The 18,070-nt window shown below is 39.7% G+C and overlaps 2 protein-coding genes across 2 annotated transcripts; both read left to right on the top strand.

The window, feature by feature from the left end:
• The first annotated feature begins 1,135 nt into the window (after nt 1–1,135).
• Nucleotides 1,136–8,290, top strand: cox5ab (cytochrome c oxidase subunit 5Ab). Its single transcript, XM_071897367.1, has 5 exons — nt 1,136–1,273; nt 2,859–2,975; nt 6,412–6,533; nt 7,639–7,761; nt 8,156–8,290. The coding sequence occupies exons 1-4, from the start codon at nt 1,201–1,203 to the stop codon at nt 7,750–7,752; spliced, it is 426 nt and encodes a 141-aa protein (XP_071753468.1). The 5' UTR covers nt 1,136–1,200; the 3' UTR covers nt 7,753–7,761; nt 8,156–8,290.
• Nucleotides 8,291–9,463: 1,173 nt separating this feature from the next.
• On the top strand, nt 9,464–16,586 carry fam219b (family with sequence similarity 219 member B). The gene is made up of 6 exons (XM_071897336.2): nt 9,464–9,656; nt 10,411–10,519; nt 12,515–12,608; nt 12,780–12,857; nt 13,100–13,151; nt 14,756–16,586. Exons 1-6 carry the CDS (start codon nt 9,582–9,584, stop codon nt 14,903–14,905), a joined length of 558 nt encoding a protein of 185 aa, XP_071753437.1. The 5' UTR covers nt 9,464–9,581; the 3' UTR covers nt 14,906–16,586.
• The last annotated feature ends 1,484 nt before the right edge of the window (nt 16,587–18,070 follow it).

Here is an 18,070-nt window from a genome sequence, read left to right as displayed (position 1 = left end):
CCCATGCTGTGATATCTGTATGGTATCCTTCTATAATTTATTATAAGATTTGGCCTACTACAGTTCAAAAAATGCTCAGTTCAAAAAAAGCACTCTAATACTCTTAGACTCAATTACTCAATGGCAATGGCCATACTTATAGCGATAGCAGTAGCAATGAAACCATACCTATGTGAGTCACAGTAAGGCAATTCTTATGACAATAGCAATCTGACAATACTATTAATAATAGCAATAGCAGTCAGGCAATACGACAGCAATAGCAATGAGGACAAATTATAACATACAGGGCAAGAATGGTCACAAAAAGTAATTTAATTAAAGTAACTAATATGATCAGCACATCACATCAACACGTCCTCCCGCAAGGTGCAGAAGTGCAATAAAGTCTGTCAAAGTCAGTAATCACATCCACAGTTTAAAAGGAAGGGTCGTAGTCCTCATTAAGACCCCCTGGATGTAGAATATCCAATAAGCCTCTCACTGTAGTAAGAGGTTGTGTATGTCTCCCCCTCATCTTCTCTATCCTACATATTACAGAGATGCCACAGGATGTCCCATTTTAGTAAAATGGGTTGGTAGTATTCGTCCTTATATCCGACCGGTGTTCACTGATGCAGGTTTTGAGGGCCCTGCTGGTTTGTCCAATGTAGGCTAAGCCACATGTGCATATATAGATGATGAAATAAATGACACTTAGTCCTCACTCCCATGGGGAACTTTAAATTCAACTCATGTACACAATGTGGATTCACAACTAAGTGTTGAAACAATATTATAACTGTATTAGTGCCCTCCATTAATCAATTTCAACATGGCTTTACAGGCATCATATTGAGAGTATAGACCTCATTTGTCTGTGGTTGGATAAAGATTGATCAAACTATCTTCAACATGTCAATTTATCAAACTATTTGCAGCTGGTTATGTATTTATTTTTTTATTTTTTTTATTATCATCAGCATCAGATATACACAAATATCCAAAAGCATAAATGGAGTAACAGACCAGTAACAAAAAGTAACAAACATACAAACGTACAATGTCAGGGGTTACAAACAAAGCTTGACAAACAAATAATTGCAGCTGTTTATTTTGGGGACGCAGCCTTGGCCGATGACGTGCTACCGGTCGGACTACGTAATTTCCTGTAAGTCAGTTCCTTAGCACGATTAGCCTCCACTGTCAGCGAGCGGCACCATGTTCCGAGCCGTGTTTCGATTGTCAACCTCAGGGGTACGAAGTTTGGCTCGGTCACGACCCTGCTACTCGGGTAGGACTGTCTACTCGATATCCGCCACGAGATGAAATAATGTCACAGAAATAACTAACGTTAGCTTCATGGGCTAGCTGGTTAGCTTACGTGCTGTGTGTGTGTGTGTGTGTGTGTGTGTGTGTGTGTATGTGAAGGCTAGCTAGCCAAGGGTGACATTGAATTCCTTTTAAGAGGAACCCTTTGGCCATGAACAGAATAATATTTATTTTCATATCTAAAATACATGTAGAAACTCTTATGTTGTGTAAACGAAAGAACCGCCAAATGAATTTTCGCAAAGAAGCCATGACCTTGTGATGACCCACGTTAAAGTTTGTTCAAGAGCCTCAATAACCGCAGTTAATACGCAGCTGTTAAGAGCAAATGTTCTCTAACGTAGACTGTGCAATACTGTTTAATTCTGTTAATATTGTTGCTATGGCAGTTTGTGATTACTTAATTTGTGACCTGTTTTTGACGCTATTATTGGCCCAGATTGCTGTCCTTAACTCACTCAGTAGGTCAGGTGGGTGTCCTTATGTAAATGCAGACTACTTACTCTAGTTAGAAGCTAAGATAACCATAGCCTTGATATATGCCTTTTTATATTTCTCTGGTTGCACGGGAGAGAACATCACGCCATACTCCATGTCCAATTGTGGCAGTTGAATGCTGCCTTGCGCATTGGTAAACGTATATAAACATATACATGCTGTGTAGAACATGACTGAAGACCTTTCTGAATCATTTGGGTCCACTGGTTTGACAGCTTGATGCTCACTCTCGACGTGAGATAGAAACGCATTGTCAAATCTAGAAAATGACAACCAATGGGTCTCTGTTGACTTCTGATATGCCAGTTGTATCATTTGTTGTCATCTTGATCTGCTTTTCTCTCTTTGTTGTTTTGGGTGAATTGCTAGTATAAATCCGTAGTTTTTTTTCCTCCTTCCTGCACAGTCTGCATACTTCCCCCCCCCCCCAGTGTCCCACTGACATTTGCACAACCAAACTAATGGGAAACAAAGTATTTGGGAGTTCTTGTTGCTCTGTTGTGCAACAGTAAACTAATGATCACACGGAGCCCAGCTCTTATTGAGCAGTTCCCGAGCACCTAATAAATACAAATCTATTCCCAGTGATGCATTTAATTTATTCTGTCTGCCCATGGTGGCCCTGTGAAAACGTTTAATGTTTGGAACACTGTCACTGCCAGGCAAGCAAACACCGTCACAGTAATTATTTATTCAGTACAACCTACTTTGACTCCTGCTTGACCAGCCATTACTTCTTTGACGTCAGTCATTCAGTTATTTGTCCTGCAGACTGCCCTAGTGGTGCTCATGCATACAAGGTCTGGAGTGTTAGGCTAAAACTACTTGTTCAATCTTTTCTTCTTAGTATCCATTTGCTCTATAATCTTGTGTTTTTATCTGTATTTGCGTCCTTTATTTTTTGTAAAGCACTTTGTAACCAACCTGTTATTTTTCAGTTGCTTTATAAACAAATTTGACTTGACCGGTGATCCTTTAATTTTGGAAGTCACCTGTACAAATTGAAATTGATTAAATACGTCAATGTCTGCCTCTGATGTGTTTTCCAGCTCCATTGGCCTCCAGATGTTACTCCCATGGCAAGGTGGAGACAGACGAGGAGTTCGATGCCCGTTGGGTCACTTACTTCAGCAAGCCAGACATTGATGCCTGGGAACTGAAGAAAGGTGACATTATGGCCTGTTTATGTTCATCATATTCTAATGATATGTCCTGCCTTTCTTACCCATGTGGTGTAAATGCATAAACACTACTCATACGCCTATTGTCATATTAACTATGATCCCTATTTAAAGTCATTTAGAACATCCCACACTGTTACTCTCATTTAAATCTGTAATTCTATGTTGCAGTTGGGCTTTGGGTAATTTCAGTTTTGTTTTCTGCATCAGTCATTGTCTTGGTCCCTGTTATGGTTCCAGCTCAGGTTGCAGTGCTAAAAACATTTTACTTTGGATATTTTATCATGATGAAAATATTTAGCCAGAACATCAAAACTATACCTCTTTGTATTTTAGAAGTAAATTTGGCACAATTATTCAGTTATTTTGATTTCCCATGTTCTCTAGCAGTGGTGGCACTGAACCTGTATAGCTCACGGTAGAGCATGGCACCATCACTGTTAGGGGTTTGATTCCCACTGGGGCCACCCATTGTAAAACTGTGGGCACCCATAGTACTCAGTGTCCGAAATTAACTTTTTGACTCACCGGCCAAGGTGGCTGGTAGATGAAAAAATCCACCGGCCAAGCATATTTTTTACCGGCCAAAATAATAAATTGCCTTTTTGTGTCACACATATATATATATATATATATATATATATATGTATATGTGTATATATATATATATATATATATATATATATATATATATATATATATATATATATGTGTATATATATATATATATCTACACATTCGTTTCAGTACATTTCATTGAGATAAGGTATTATGTTGAATGCTCTGGCCTCTTAAAGAAGAGGCCAGAGCAAAATTTGAAGCAAAATTATTTTAATATATTGATCAACGGTTAATGAATTGAATACAACTCAAGAAATCTTGATCTCAAAATTCTACTGAAGTATTTGCTGTTAAATGTACTTAAGGATCAAACATAAAAGTAAATTTGAAGGTTTTGTAAACCTATCGGATGCTTAATCATTTTAATCAACTTAAACCGATGACAAGTGAGTTGTTTCTGTTTTTGTCTTTGGCATACTGGCGACACATCACAACTCATCACCACAGCCTCCGCATCATACTGTAGCCAGTCTCTTGAAACTCCGTTATCGCCAAACCTCCATTTCTCACAAAACTTTCTTTTTGTATGTGCTTCCGCTGCTTCGTCCTCCTTTTCGTCGGTGGGTTTTCGTTTTAAAGGTTGGCTTACTCCTTGTAAATATCGCCACATAATAGCTATTTAGTTAGCCTAACGGTAGCTAGCAGCAGACCGGCGGGAAGTGACAGTGGAGTAGCTGATGTCCCGTACGGTAAACAGTGCCACTAAACTAGGAGAGCTTGAGACGGTCTGTGGCTGGCGCTCCTGTGTGTGTGTGTGTGTGTGTGTGTGTGTGTGTGTAGGAGCTCAGCCCCGCCCTTGTGAAACTCCGACACAGATGTGATCTCTCTCTCTCTCGCACTCTCTCTTTCTCTGTCTCTTGTTCTCTCTCTCTCGCTTGCTCTCTCTGCGCGCCCAACACCAAAACGTGGTAAAGACTCTCAGCATAGTTTTTTATTACATGACTATTTTGGTACAAACATTTACCCGCCATGTGGCGGATAGCCTTCCGAGATGTACTCGCCAAACGGAAAATCTACCCGCATTTGGTGCTTGGCGACTGTTAATTTCGGACCCTGATGGGGCTTTGGATAAAAGAGTCCACCGAATGGCACGCATTGTTGCTATGGTGGCACACCACTGCTGAATAAATACAGAGGAAACCCTGATGTATCATTTCTCTACCAACATGGTTGTGTAGCAACCACATCAAATGATTTGTACCTTGATCTGCTTTATCTGATGTTTATTGCTGCCCATCACCTGACATTCACCAGAATCTTTGCTCATAAAAGGCAGCGTCTGTGAAGCCTCTATGTGTGCAACAACAACACAGAGTCAGTGGTGAGGAGGGTAATTTTCTTTTGACTGGTGGAATCCCTTATTGAGTTGAGCAATCATGGGCCATGTTTGGATAACATTCGGCTGTATCTGTTCCACTGACGCTCCAACTGGAGCATTTATTAAAGGTCCCATATCGTTTAAAACAGGATTTCCCTTGCCTCTTTGATTATAAAGGAGTTGGATGTGCTATCTAAACATGGTGAAAGTATCAAAACGCACAGTCGCCAACTAAATCCACACAATCCATATTAGAAAACCGAGCCTCTAAACGAGCCGTTTGGACTTCTGTAATTTTGTGGCGTCACAAAGGTTTGCTCATTATCATTTTTCTAAGAAATAATAGTGTAACAAAGTGGGTTTTTTTCAAAGCAGTTGAGCCGTTGTCATTGTTTTTTGTCATTTTCATTAATATTAATGAGCCTTAAAGGCACAGCAACAGAAACAGCCTGTTCTTGGCAAAGCTTAGAGAGATGCTGGAAAATGAACGTGTAGAAATCGATTGAGAGTGTTTCTGGTACATGACACCACACAAACAGCTTTGAATGGACCTCGAGACATAAAATACAACACTGGAAAGTGTAGAATATGGGACCTTTTAACGTCTTTGAACTTCAGTGATCCCTGAGGGAAAAATTGGGTGATTTCAGCAATAAAGAATATAAGTGTAGGTTGGACGACAAACAGTAAAACGTACTAAAGCACAAGAATTAAAAGGTAATAAAGGATATAAATAAAGATCATATTAAAGATAGTGTCTTAATGTTTATTATATAGAGCTTGTACTGGCTAAAACTAATTCTCGCTATGGTGACAGTTTACAGATTTGCATATGTTGGCAGTTTTCAGATTTACAAAATGTACAGTTGGTGTCAGAGAACATATGCAAGATTTGGAGATGTGCATCTTTTGCTGTTGCAGAAGTTTTACGAATCATATGCATACGTGAACGTCTGCTGTGGGCAAAAGCGTAGTCTTGAATTTAAAAATAAATTTCTTCTGACTGTTCTAAAGTCCAGACTAAAGTCAAAGGTGATTGAGCATTTACAATCAGGGCCCCTCATCTTTGTAAAAGTGGGAGTAGCGGACTCTTTATCTTCTTTTAAGACACTACTAAAAACTCATTTTTTATAAACTTGCTATTAATTGCTAGTAAAATGTATTTGCTTTTTTTTGTGTGTGTAGTCCATTATGATCGCTGTCTTTTTTGTTGTAGCTTTTTCGCTCTGCTTGCATTTGCTCTAGTTCTTCTTTGCCACACATATTCTCTATGTACAGCACTTTGTAACTTTGTTTAAAAAAGTGCTGTATTATTGTTATTATTATTATTATTGGTGGTGGTGGTGGTGGTGGTGATAGTAGTAGTAGTAGCTTTTTGTACATGAGCCTATAAAAAATATGGAAATTGTCAGCTTTTAAGCTATGAGTGTTTGGTGATTGTCTGATCTAATGAGGCTTTTTTCCATGCATTTTGACCTAAAGGAATGAACACCCTGATTGGGTACGACCTGGTACCTGAGGCCAAGATCCTGGACTCGGCGCTGAGAGCTTGCCGGAGACTGAATGACCTGGCCAGCGCCGTCCGCATCCTAGAGGCTGTCAAGGTGAGTGACAGTCCCATCATTGCTTCAACTTAGGGTCTGCTGGAAACGTTTTTCAGTGATTTTAATAAGTTTGTTGCAGTAGGGAAATGGTAACTCCTGTCTGATACAGTACTCCGTGGGCTAAAGTGATGCAGTCTGTCTGTCTTTTGCCTGATATGTTTTATGTTTGACCTGTTTGATGTGCACTTCAAAAGTGAGGGCATCAACAACTGTTGGCTGTCATCAGCACAGGAACTCCATGGCCTTTGGGAGGTTGATGCCCTTTCGGTTGACATCGGTTTTGTTGGTGATAGCCATCATGGCAACTCAAAAGAGCAAGGTCCTCTTTCAGGAAACCAAACGTCAGTTAAAGGGGAGGTTGTGCTGTCCGGATTAAATATTGTGGTTCTCACTGTTTCAAACTATTATATTTTAAATATTCTAATAGGTTAAAGAGAATTGTCACCATTATGGCTATTGGCAGATATACACATTTACAGATATTTGCAGTTTACAGATTTACAAAGTTGTATTCCAGTGTAAGAGCATAAATGCAGGATGACTGTGAGTTTGCATTGTTGGTTATTAACAGTAGATGTAGTAGTAGTACTTGATAGTAGTAGTTGATTTACAGAGTGTATGCACCAGATGAACACATGCATCAACTGATAATAAGGTGGCCAATTAATCACTTTTTCACTCTCAAACAACATTACTTTATTGGCCATTGCCAAGTAGTGCTTTTTTAGCACTTCTTTTAGGGCATGTCTTGTCAGCCTTCATATGAAATAGTTCACAAAAGAATTAGGTGAGGAACATTTTGACATTGAGAGGAGCCAGTTGAGGTGGTTCAGGCACCAGGTAAGGACCCTCCCTTTGGAGGTGTTCTGGGCACGACCGTCTGGGAGGAGACCTCGGGGCAGACCCAGGACACACTGGAGGGACTGAGGATCCCCCTGCAGGAGCTGGAGGAAGTTGCTGGGGAAAATGAAGTCTGGGCCGCTCTGCTCGCTCTGTTGACACTGCAATCCTTACCAGGCTAGAAGATGGATGGATGGGATTTTGCCATGGGCTGTACTTGATAGTGTACGATTAGTAATTTGTTGACAATTTCTTTGTTTTGCAGGACAAAGCAGGCCCCCACAAAGACATCTATCCATACTTGATCCAAGAGTTGAAGCCCACCCTGGCAGAACTCGGCATCTCCACACCAGAGGAGCTGGGCATTGACAAGTTATAGACTGTCAAGGTGAGACTGCATTACATGGTACAATTACTGGTTGGTTAGGAAGGCAGCCTGGTTGTGGAAAGGTTATTGGTTCAATCATCGGTATCGATGCTATCCAATACTGCTGAAGTGCCCCTGAGCAAGGACACTTGTGTACCCCCCATGTGTATATATAGCCTACCAGCTGCTCCATGGATAGGTATTGGAAACTAGTTGACATTAATTGAAAATGCTGTGACGTAATATAAGTTTCTCGTAATATGTCCTTGAAGCTGTTTGTCTTTGTAAAATAAACCACTCATATGGATATAGCCATATTGTATTTCCTACATTAATGCAGCACTTTTTATCATGGATTTTTCTATCCCTAACCCTATGCTTTCGGCTAAAAGGATATTTTTTCCTCTCTCCTCAGGTCATTTGATGTATAAAGAGATGAATCCCTGCTCTTCTGATTCTCTGCTGTCCCAATGTCTATATTGTTGACTGAATCCATGTTGTCCTGTTGTGTATAAAATGATGGACTTAATAAAGAAAAGCAATAACGGAAGAGTATGAGTGTCTTTTCTTCCAGGAAACCCTTGAGTACAAAAAAATGTATATGGAGCTTTTTCAGAGACTTGTCATTAGAAACTTTGAGAGACAGGTGGTTTTGGGATGGGGAGAAAAGGTTTTAGTTTCACTGTAATCGGTTTAATAATTATGCTATGTTTAGATGTGTAGATAATTGCTTTCTCCCCTAATTAGTGTCTATTCAGGGTAAAGTGACAACTAGCACTCTGATTTTAGTCATTCCTTAGAACATTTATCTTTAGCAGTAATTACAGCTCATACAAGGTTATTGTTTTTGCACGGAAATCAAATCCCTGTCATGTTCAGTTCAACTCTGTAATATTATCCGGGTGTAGTGGAAAGTAAACCCATGGAAACTCAGTTTACACATCTTTTTATTGGGGAATGGAGTCCACCCATCTTGTTTAGGCTGGCATAAAACTTAATGACATAGCATTCATCATAGTGAACAAGATGAAACTGATGTACATTATATGAAGATTGGGTCTTTAAAGAAGCGTAAATTAAATGAATTTCTTAAAGTATAATGTATTTCTGAATATAATATGCACATACATATACAGTATATAATGTATTATATGTGAAATTCTCAATCGGAGTCGAGCCTATTCTCACTGAGCTTACCCAGCCACCAGATGGCGACGTGACGATGTCAGTGACGTATAGCTGACCGGAAGCGGAAGTAACTGTTTTATCAATACAGTAAGATAGAGCTCATTTAAAATTACACATATAACGTATTCTGCTAAATGTACTCTGCAAAAAGTCAAATTAAAACTTGACATCCATTACCCTTGTACTTTTTGTAACAACGAAAAAGAAAGCATTGTTAATTTTTATTTTTTATTTTTTTTTAGCTGGTCTCTTTCGATTTGCTATTGTATTTCTACGATATTTTTATTTTTAGTTATCTGTGTAACGTTACTAGACATTGTAAACATTTACATTACTGACCTAAGTGTAATGTTCTGGGAATACCATAGCCAACATTTTTGTGTTTCCATTAACTGATTTTCATCACTGAATACATTATTTTGAATATTTCATTTCTGTACTTACTACTGAAGAAAACGGGTGTTCGTCAATACGGCTTTTATTTTGGAAGTTCGGCCGGAAGTTCTATTTTTCATTCTTGCTAGCTTGACACTGGTAGCATAGCTGGCTAATTGAAGTGCCTGTCCCTGAAGATAACGAGAAAGTCCCTTCCTGTTGGGGACATCAGTCAACATGACTGTGTTGTGGTGTAAAGTGTGACAACTAACGCCAAGATGATGAACGACATTATAGAGGAACAGGAGAGGGACACCCTTCTGGACGCACTACCAGAGCCACAAGTTTTGACGGTAATGTCAGCTAAGGCTAGCCGGCTAACGCTAGATAGTCAACATTAGACAGTTGGCTAGCTAACTAACCTAGCCAGTTGTTGTGACAGCTCTGTAGGTGGGTCATACACAGAGAATGATTGTCAAGAACAAGCTTTCAGACTCAGAAGAAATGAATTATAAACTATATCTGTTCCATTAGTAGGTGTATTAACACATAGAATTGATTACCTTTTCATGTAAACAGGGTGAACTGGTAAATTTTGGCTGTGGCTGGTTAGTCGACTCTACCAACCACTTAGGCAGGAAACCAACAATCACAGGGAACCAAACAATAGCTTATATAGCTTAAGGAACTTATAGCTTGTAGCTGGCAGGTAAAGTCGTGAAAGTGGCTGGTGAATTTTGGGATCTGTGGCCACTGGACAAAAAGTTAGCTTATGAAGAGGAAGGAGTTCCAAGGCAATGAAAAAAAAGAAAAGGCCTTTATTGCATGACCAGTTCAAAAGAACATATATAAATTCACTTCAGTGCCTTTCGACTGTGCTGTGGCCTTCATCAGGGAGTGGCACACTAAACTACATGAAGAATGTGGCCATTTGGAGTTGGTTTTAATATGCTCTTGCCATGGAATAAAGGATCTTTAAGAAACCCGATGAAAGCACTCCTTATGCTCTCTTCTTCAAACTACCATATGACGAAACTTAACTTGGGTAACATTTGCTAATATGAGAGACAGACTCTTCTCATTTTACCCTGTATTCTGCAACTTCAGGGGCCCAGTAGCAGCACAAGACCCAAGACCGCTGATGGAGGCATCAGACCTGTGGAGAAAAGAGGACCTTACATCATGTCAAGAGCTCCAGCCATCCACCTCAAACTACGTAAGCAATTCCTTGACTCATCACGATCAGAGACACAAACAGGCAGTTACTATGCCTGTCTGTAACTATGGGTTCCTTTCATGATTCCTTAATTGTTATTTTCACCGGTTCAGCTGCGGTACATGCTGTTCCACGCTTCTCAAAATTGTACAGCTGCTGGAAAAGAGAGCTCAAGTCATATGACACTGATGAGCTGACATTCCTGCAGTTTTATACAGGCTGCATGCATGGAAAGTGATACTGTTCATAGTATGCTGTATCTTGCACTGTCACTTATACAAGGTCCTGTTGTCTTCGTACTAGTGATGCGCGGATTGCAGTTATATCCGCAGGCACCGCGGTTAATCTGCGGATCGGGCGGGTCGGGTCATAAAAATTAACATTCTGATTAATAGCGGATGGGTTGCGGGTGGGTGAAATAATACATCATTAATGAGGAAAATATTAATTACATTCTCTAAAATGTGAACATATTTTAAGCTTCATTATTCGTCGTTATTTATTTAAAACCAGCCTACTTCAGTGTAATATGTTACCATATCATCACGCTTACATATATCCCACTGAGAAATAATGGTAATGTGTGATCGGGTGCGCATAAAAAAAAAAAAATCTTTTTTGAGTTCATTAATACCTGCAGCGATCCCACCGCAGCAGAAACGATAAGTGCGTCTCCCCATTAAGAGAGACGCTGTGCAGACACTAATAACAATTATTTCTATTATACAAGAGAGAAACGGGACCGCAGCATAAATATGAAACTGTATTGCAAAGGCACAGTTCACCATGGAAACGTTTAATTACTGAAAGCAGCCTCTCTAATCTTTAAAGTAAATCGTTAAAGAAAACACTCATAGCCTACATCAATACAACAAACACACAATAAAGAAATCACATAGAAAGCTCGCGCTGCTCGACATAATTTAAAAGGCAATATAGAGGTGGAGTGAAATGTCCATGCGGGTGTGGGGCGGGTGCGGGTCTATAAATCGTAGAAAATAATTTGTGCGGGTGGATGATTTATGCATACATGCGGATTCGGATGGCGTCAGAGCCGATCCACGCATCACTACTTCGTACCATGTGTATCAGAAAATGTACTGCGTAGATGTAAGTTGTCAGTGTCTCTGCTGCAGTGTAACCAAGACAAATTTCTGCACCTTTATTGGACTTTGCGACTAATGTGATTCTTATTCCAATATCCATTTGGTATCTAAAATCCCAAACTTAGTGTAGCGGAGTATTCCTGCATGAAGAATGCAAATGTCTCTTGTGTACAGGGAGGATTCCCTTATAGAGAGCGTGCAACTGTGAGTGTGAATTTGGTCTTTTACATTGTCACATGAGGCTGGGGACACACTTGAAGACTTTTAAAAACCTAATTGATTTTGAAAACGCACTGCATCACACACATATCGATGGATCTCACAGATTGTTTTCTCTCTCAGTAGTAAATATTTTCACACTAGACAATCAGGCAAGGACAGGGTATCACACACTTAAGGATATAACTGAAATTATCCTGCTGACTCCTGATGTCGTTAATATGCACTGAAAAAAAACAAGCAACACAAAAAGAGAATTTGGAAAAGGTTGTGGATGGAGTCATCATGGGTTGTACATATCTCATAAGAGTTGCAGGTGAGTAGGCTTCATCAGAAAAAAGGTAGCAGTATAGAACTCTTCTGCCTCACCTCACTGTCTAAACTCAGCTCTCATTGGCTATTGGCAATGAATGAATCTATCTATGGTCCTCACACACTTCAGGACCCGTGCAGAAGTCAGGTCATAAATATCAAACATGTTTGATATCAGGGCAGCTCAGATCAGTCTGCGAGTCGATCAGGGTTGTTAAGATTGAATCTGTAAACCCCTCCCACTACCAGATAATCTGTGCGAGCAGTCGGCCCCAAAAAAGCCTCAGATAGGGGGTTCCCCTACCAATTGTTGGTATGGCTAAATATGGTTTCTGATTGTGATTCCGATTATTTATAGAGAAGCACAGGGAGATGGCGAGGAAAGCACTGAAGAAGAAAGCCCTCACATCAGGAGCCCCAGTGATGCAACAGCCCAGACAAGGAGCCAAGAGGTAAGGAAAGGAGGGAGAGGGAATGAAGGGGTGAGAGAGGAAGGAAAGAGACAGACAGAGGGAGAGAGGCGGGAGAGAGAGAAAGCTGCTTTTTTTTTTGTCATGTGCCCATGATGGAATGAGGATATTTTTGGTCGAGGTGATTTCAAGATTTTCTGGTTCTTCTTTTAGAACGGTGAAGTATAACAAGGGCTACGCTGCTTTGAGTCAGCATGCTGAGGATTCTCTGGTTGCACTGGACTCAGACAGGTGAGGTTACACTGGTTATACAAGAGCAAGGGCTGCTGAATTCCCATTCCTTTCTATTTGTGTTGAACAGAGTACAAGTTTTTCCTGAGCCAGTAGTCCTTTGGTATACAAGTACAGTAGTGCTTGTATACCAAAGTCAAAATGGCATAATGACAAGCCTAGTTTCCATAAACCCATATTTCCAGGTGATCCATTATAAAGTTGTCCTGTTGTGACCCCAGGTTTTTATTTTTACCTTACAGTGACGAAGAGATAGATTTTGAGCAGTATTCCTCAGGATACTCTTCAGCTGAGGTGAGTTGTGACATTCTTCTGATGCTCTCAGAATTATAATAACCACCTCGTAAAACTGTGGCTGTGATTACCACTTGTCATTTTGAGATTGGTTTCTAAAGATGGGATTTTATGAAACCCCATCTCTGTATGTCCACACTTGGCCTGAAAATGCCTGTTGTGCATCCCATGTGGCTGTATATATTGAAATACTGTGTCTGCAGTAGTTGTCCTCGCTCTCCTTTTCCATCTCTTTACATTGCTTCAATCCAGATTACACAGAATTCAGATCACAATGTGAGCCTGACCACCTCCATATCTGGTTTTGAAGACAACACTGTGAGCAAAATCCAATTTTTGGGCATCCAAAAATGTCACCTCATATACCCTTGCGTAATCAGAAGATAAAAGTTGCATTGGAATAACAAGGGTAACCGTAATCACAGTTACCAAATCACAATCCTGATTATATTGCGAGATGTAGTGATTATTCTCAAGGATTAGAAGAACAAAGTCATTTTGTACTGTATTTTGACTATGTTCAACTACGGGGGGTAGTCTAGGCAAAATTAAATGTTTCAATATTGCCTAAAAGCCAACATTATACAATTATTAATTATGAAATGGAAATGTGATATGCCACACACTTGTTTTCAATGACCCTAAGCATTGTTTTACACCAGTGATGGAGACCCAACAGGCCACATGCAGCCTCCACACTTCTTACCCAGAATCTGAATCATTTTATGCACTAAACACAAATGTATAGGAATTTGTATTGGTGACATTGGTGCAACCCTCCCATTCAAGTGAGATTCATTAATAAAGTGGTTTTAACAAACTAAAATAAAGAACACAAATGCAGATAAAACAAGGAATGGTATATCATAAACTCCAGGAAATGGGGCCAGATGTTGTGTGTGTTTGCATGCATTCATACATGGGTATTTTTAGGGGTTTTTTTTTTGCCTCCCCATAAATGTTCTTCATGTGTCACACACTGAACCTCTAGCTATTTCTTGACTTCAAATATGCTGCAAGGCTTGTTTAAAAAAATACAAAATAAAAGCTATTCACTCTTGCACTACCTTTTAATGAAGTTTACTCTTACCTGTTTTCTTGCAGTTTATCCAAAGCGCCTCACAGTACTAGGAGTATATATATTTAGCATGGGTGTCCCCAGTCGGAATCGCACCCCTAACCCTAGCAGTGTTAGTGCCTTGCTCTGTCCATTGAACTACACAAACCCAGAATGGTTGGTAATAAGTAATGACTTTCTAATGCTAACAGTTATTCAAGTAAACATCATCAATAATTGGAAAATCAGATGTAGGCATGTCCCATTGCAGTGTGGGTGTTATTGTCTTGAACGGACGTGTTTTAATCACTTTTGGGGTTCTACTATTGGAGATTACGTTGGCCCTGTCTGGAGGTATGAAGGCAAGTGACGAAATTTTGAACACCATCAATCGTCATGATGGCAAAAACTAGGAAAACAAGGCCCAGATTGAAAATAACCAGAATTATCCTTTAACCCAAATAAGACCTTAACCATAGTATGGCCAATAGCCAGGTTACTCTGTGAGAGTAAACATTATCAGTGAGGTGTCTCTCTTTTCTCTCAGGTCCATCCTGACTTAAGCAGGCAGCTGCTGCAGGATGGCTACCGTCTGGATGAGATCCCTGACGACGAGGACCTGGACCTGATTCCGCCCAAAGCCATGGGCTCCTCGGTGTGCTGCTGCTCCGAGGGCCCGTCCTGCTCCATGCAGTGATGCCGGCGCCGTGGCCCGCACGCGCCCGGGCCGCTCTGTCACAAAGGCTCAGCTCCCGCCGTCACCCTGACCTTAGCCACTGGTGACCGAAGCCTCCTTGTTACCCAAGCCCCACTGCTGCGCTGCCTGAGCACCTCCAGCTCCGAAGCCAAGTTTAAGCCCCGTTTATGCAGGGATGCGTGCACCCAGATTGCTCAACACACATCAAAGCATGGATGGACGTCAGCCCAAGCCTTATCCACTGTGACCCCAAAGCTTGACCTTTTTTTCTTTTTATAGAACTACACGAAACGCTAACCCTGCCTCCGCTCCGAATAGAGTGGCAGAGTGATTAATCTTTTGGGAGATGCACTCATTGACCCAATGGAGAGCTGGTTAATGTCTTATCCTCTCTGGTCAACATGGTTAAGGGATATGCAGCACATGCATACAAATACGGTGTATTGTGCTTTAGCGTTCCAGCTCTTTGGTGAATTTGCCTTCCCCATTTTTTTTACTCTTTTTGTTAAAATAAGTCATTTGACACCGCACTTGAGCATTAACATTCCCTGGCTAGTGTTGCATTGATTGGCCCTTTTCTGCAGTATCTATCTTCAAAACTTCATTTGAAGAGTTTCATTCCAAAATGAGATGCCCACCATTTAGAAGAAAAATGTGACCCCTACTCTGACAAAATGATTGCTAGCATGAAAGTAAAACTCACTAGAGAATATTATTCAGGTTAATTATCTTGAGCCTTTTGCATACAAAAAATGACATTTTAAAGGATGTAACCATCTTTTTTTATTCAGAATTAGATATGTAGCGTTTTGGAATGAAACCACTTCATTTGTTTATGGCTCAGTTTAATAAGTTACTGGTTTGTTCAGTAAGTTCCCTGCAACATAACTTACATTGAGTGTGATATTACAATGTTTACTTTGATGTAAATGGATGCTTTAATGTTACGTGTCGATTTCAGTACTCATGTCAGGCAGCTGTGTGTTGCTGTGTCCAAAACCACAGATGAAAAGTTTAGCTTAAACCCGGCATGCTCACATACTGGCACTTTCAGCGGCCTCAGATGTGTTGTGTCTGGGGAGACCGAGTTCATTATGTTACGACTCAAGATGTCATTAAGGTAATCACTGCCCACACTGGAATGACTCACTCATCCACTGCCTACATAAGATATACCATACTTGGAGAGAAATGCATATGATGAAGTGAGATGTACACCATGTGAAAGAGTGAAGCGTACTCTTACAAAATGATACATGGATCACAAGAAATTAAACCACATTATGGCATATTTTAAAGGATAGTAGGTAACTTAAATACTTTGATTGGTGACAGTTTTACAGATTAGATTCTCTGTATTGTAGAAATTAGTTTAATTCCAGAATGCAATATCCACCACTACAAAAATGACTCCTGCTGTTACATTATGGATTACCGTTAAAGTTATGAGTCATCTTAAGACCTTTACTTACTAAATAGATGCACTTTTGAAGATAAAATCATGTGCATTTTTAAATATTGACAAAAATGGATATAAAAGATTTTGGAGTGAAACTTATGAAAGATGGGTTTCTGGTAATTATTTTTTTCCTCCAAAATGGATATGTAGTATTTTGGAATATAACCCTTCATATGTCATCCTTTTAAAGGAAAGTATCCAAAGTCACTCTTCAGAAAAGGATTTTTTAAAGAGTGTTTTTTTTTTTTTTTTTTGGGATAATTTTCAACACATCAGTGTTTCTGGATTGGGATAACAGGTTTGTGTTACTTTACACCACGTGTTAATAATATTTGTTCTGTCGATGTTTACTAACATGTTGGGAAGTAACACACTAGACACACAGATGTGCTGAAAATGATTCATTCTTTTATTTTTGTTTTATTTTTTTCACTCTGCAAATTGTATGCGTGTGTGTGTGTGTGTTTTCATCACTCATTTTATGTCTGCATTCCCCAAATTTCACTGTTTCTTAACGCTGTTGATTTTGAAACTGTGCATTGAAGAATACTGTCTTTGTTCAATATCAGAGCAAGTGACTGTGATCACTTCCTCAGGAGACCTTGTGTGTGTGTGTGTGTGTGTGTGTGTGAGTGTGTGTGAGTGAGAGTGTGAGTGAGAGAGTGAGGGAGCAACTACAAAGTTATTTGGTTAGTGTTAGCGAGCAGCTGTCTCAGAGCAGATTTGTGGAAGAATTAGAGGTTGGGGTTCTTGCACACATCTGGAAAAGTATGAAAAATAAAATTCCAGATCTTTAACACTTTGGAAATTGCACAAAAAGTCTGGAAAGGTGCAGAAAAATCAGTTTCAGTATGTATGACTGCACATTTTATGTAGCTGCACACCCCATCGTTGTTTCACATATTGTGATATTGGTTGTTGTGAGGAATAACGTTCAGCTATAGAGCAGTGTGGCCTAGCTGAACGTCATATTGCCCATCTGAACACCCCCAAAAAACCCAAATCTTCAACTCAAAGTTAAGGTCTGAAAAGAGTGTGAGTTTTTGTAATAGAAAATGTGTAGGAACCCTGATTTGGGACTTCACAGGGTTGGGGTCAATTCACAGTCAGTAAATCCAGGAAGAGCATTTCACCGAAAATTCAAATTTTGAAAAATCTTTGCCACAAAAACATTGCAAAATAACTGAGAATGAATGCTCTGCCATTTGTAAATGTTTTTGTGGTTTGTATGTGCAATTTGATTTCTCTTATATAATGTATTCTAGAACCCTTGCACTCCTTACTAGTGGTTGTAATGTGAGTGATTTAGGAACTGAGGCTTATTCTACTCTGGATAAGCAGCTAAATGCTTTAAATGTAAATGAGTTGATTGAATTTAAAGTGTATTGACCCCAGCCCTGATGCTGCACCATGTTGTTTATGTAAATGTACATAAATATTGCACTCAACACCACTTGTCAGTAGCAAGTACACTTGACTCGCCTGTACTATGCAACTATGGGGACAATCTGCTTATTAACTAACATTGTGACAATATACCAAGTGTTACTGAGTGCTAAATGCAATAACTTGAATTGTTATTTTAAGATGGGAAACACTAATCTTTTTTTTATTTGATTATACTGTTTATTGTTTTACGTTATTGAATAAAATTGTTATCTATACTTTGACGTGTGTAACACTGTGATTATGATTATTAAGAATCA

The sequence above is a fragment of the Centroberyx gerrardi genome, chromosome 1, assembly GCF_048128805.1.
Source record: "Centroberyx gerrardi isolate f3 chromosome 1, fCenGer3.hap1.cur.20231027, whole genome shotgun sequence".
In the NCBI taxonomy this organism is placed as follows: domain Eukaryota; kingdom Metazoa; phylum Chordata; class Actinopteri; order Beryciformes; family Berycidae; genus Centroberyx; species Centroberyx gerrardi.
This window is presented reverse-complemented; position numbering and strand designations above follow the sequence as displayed.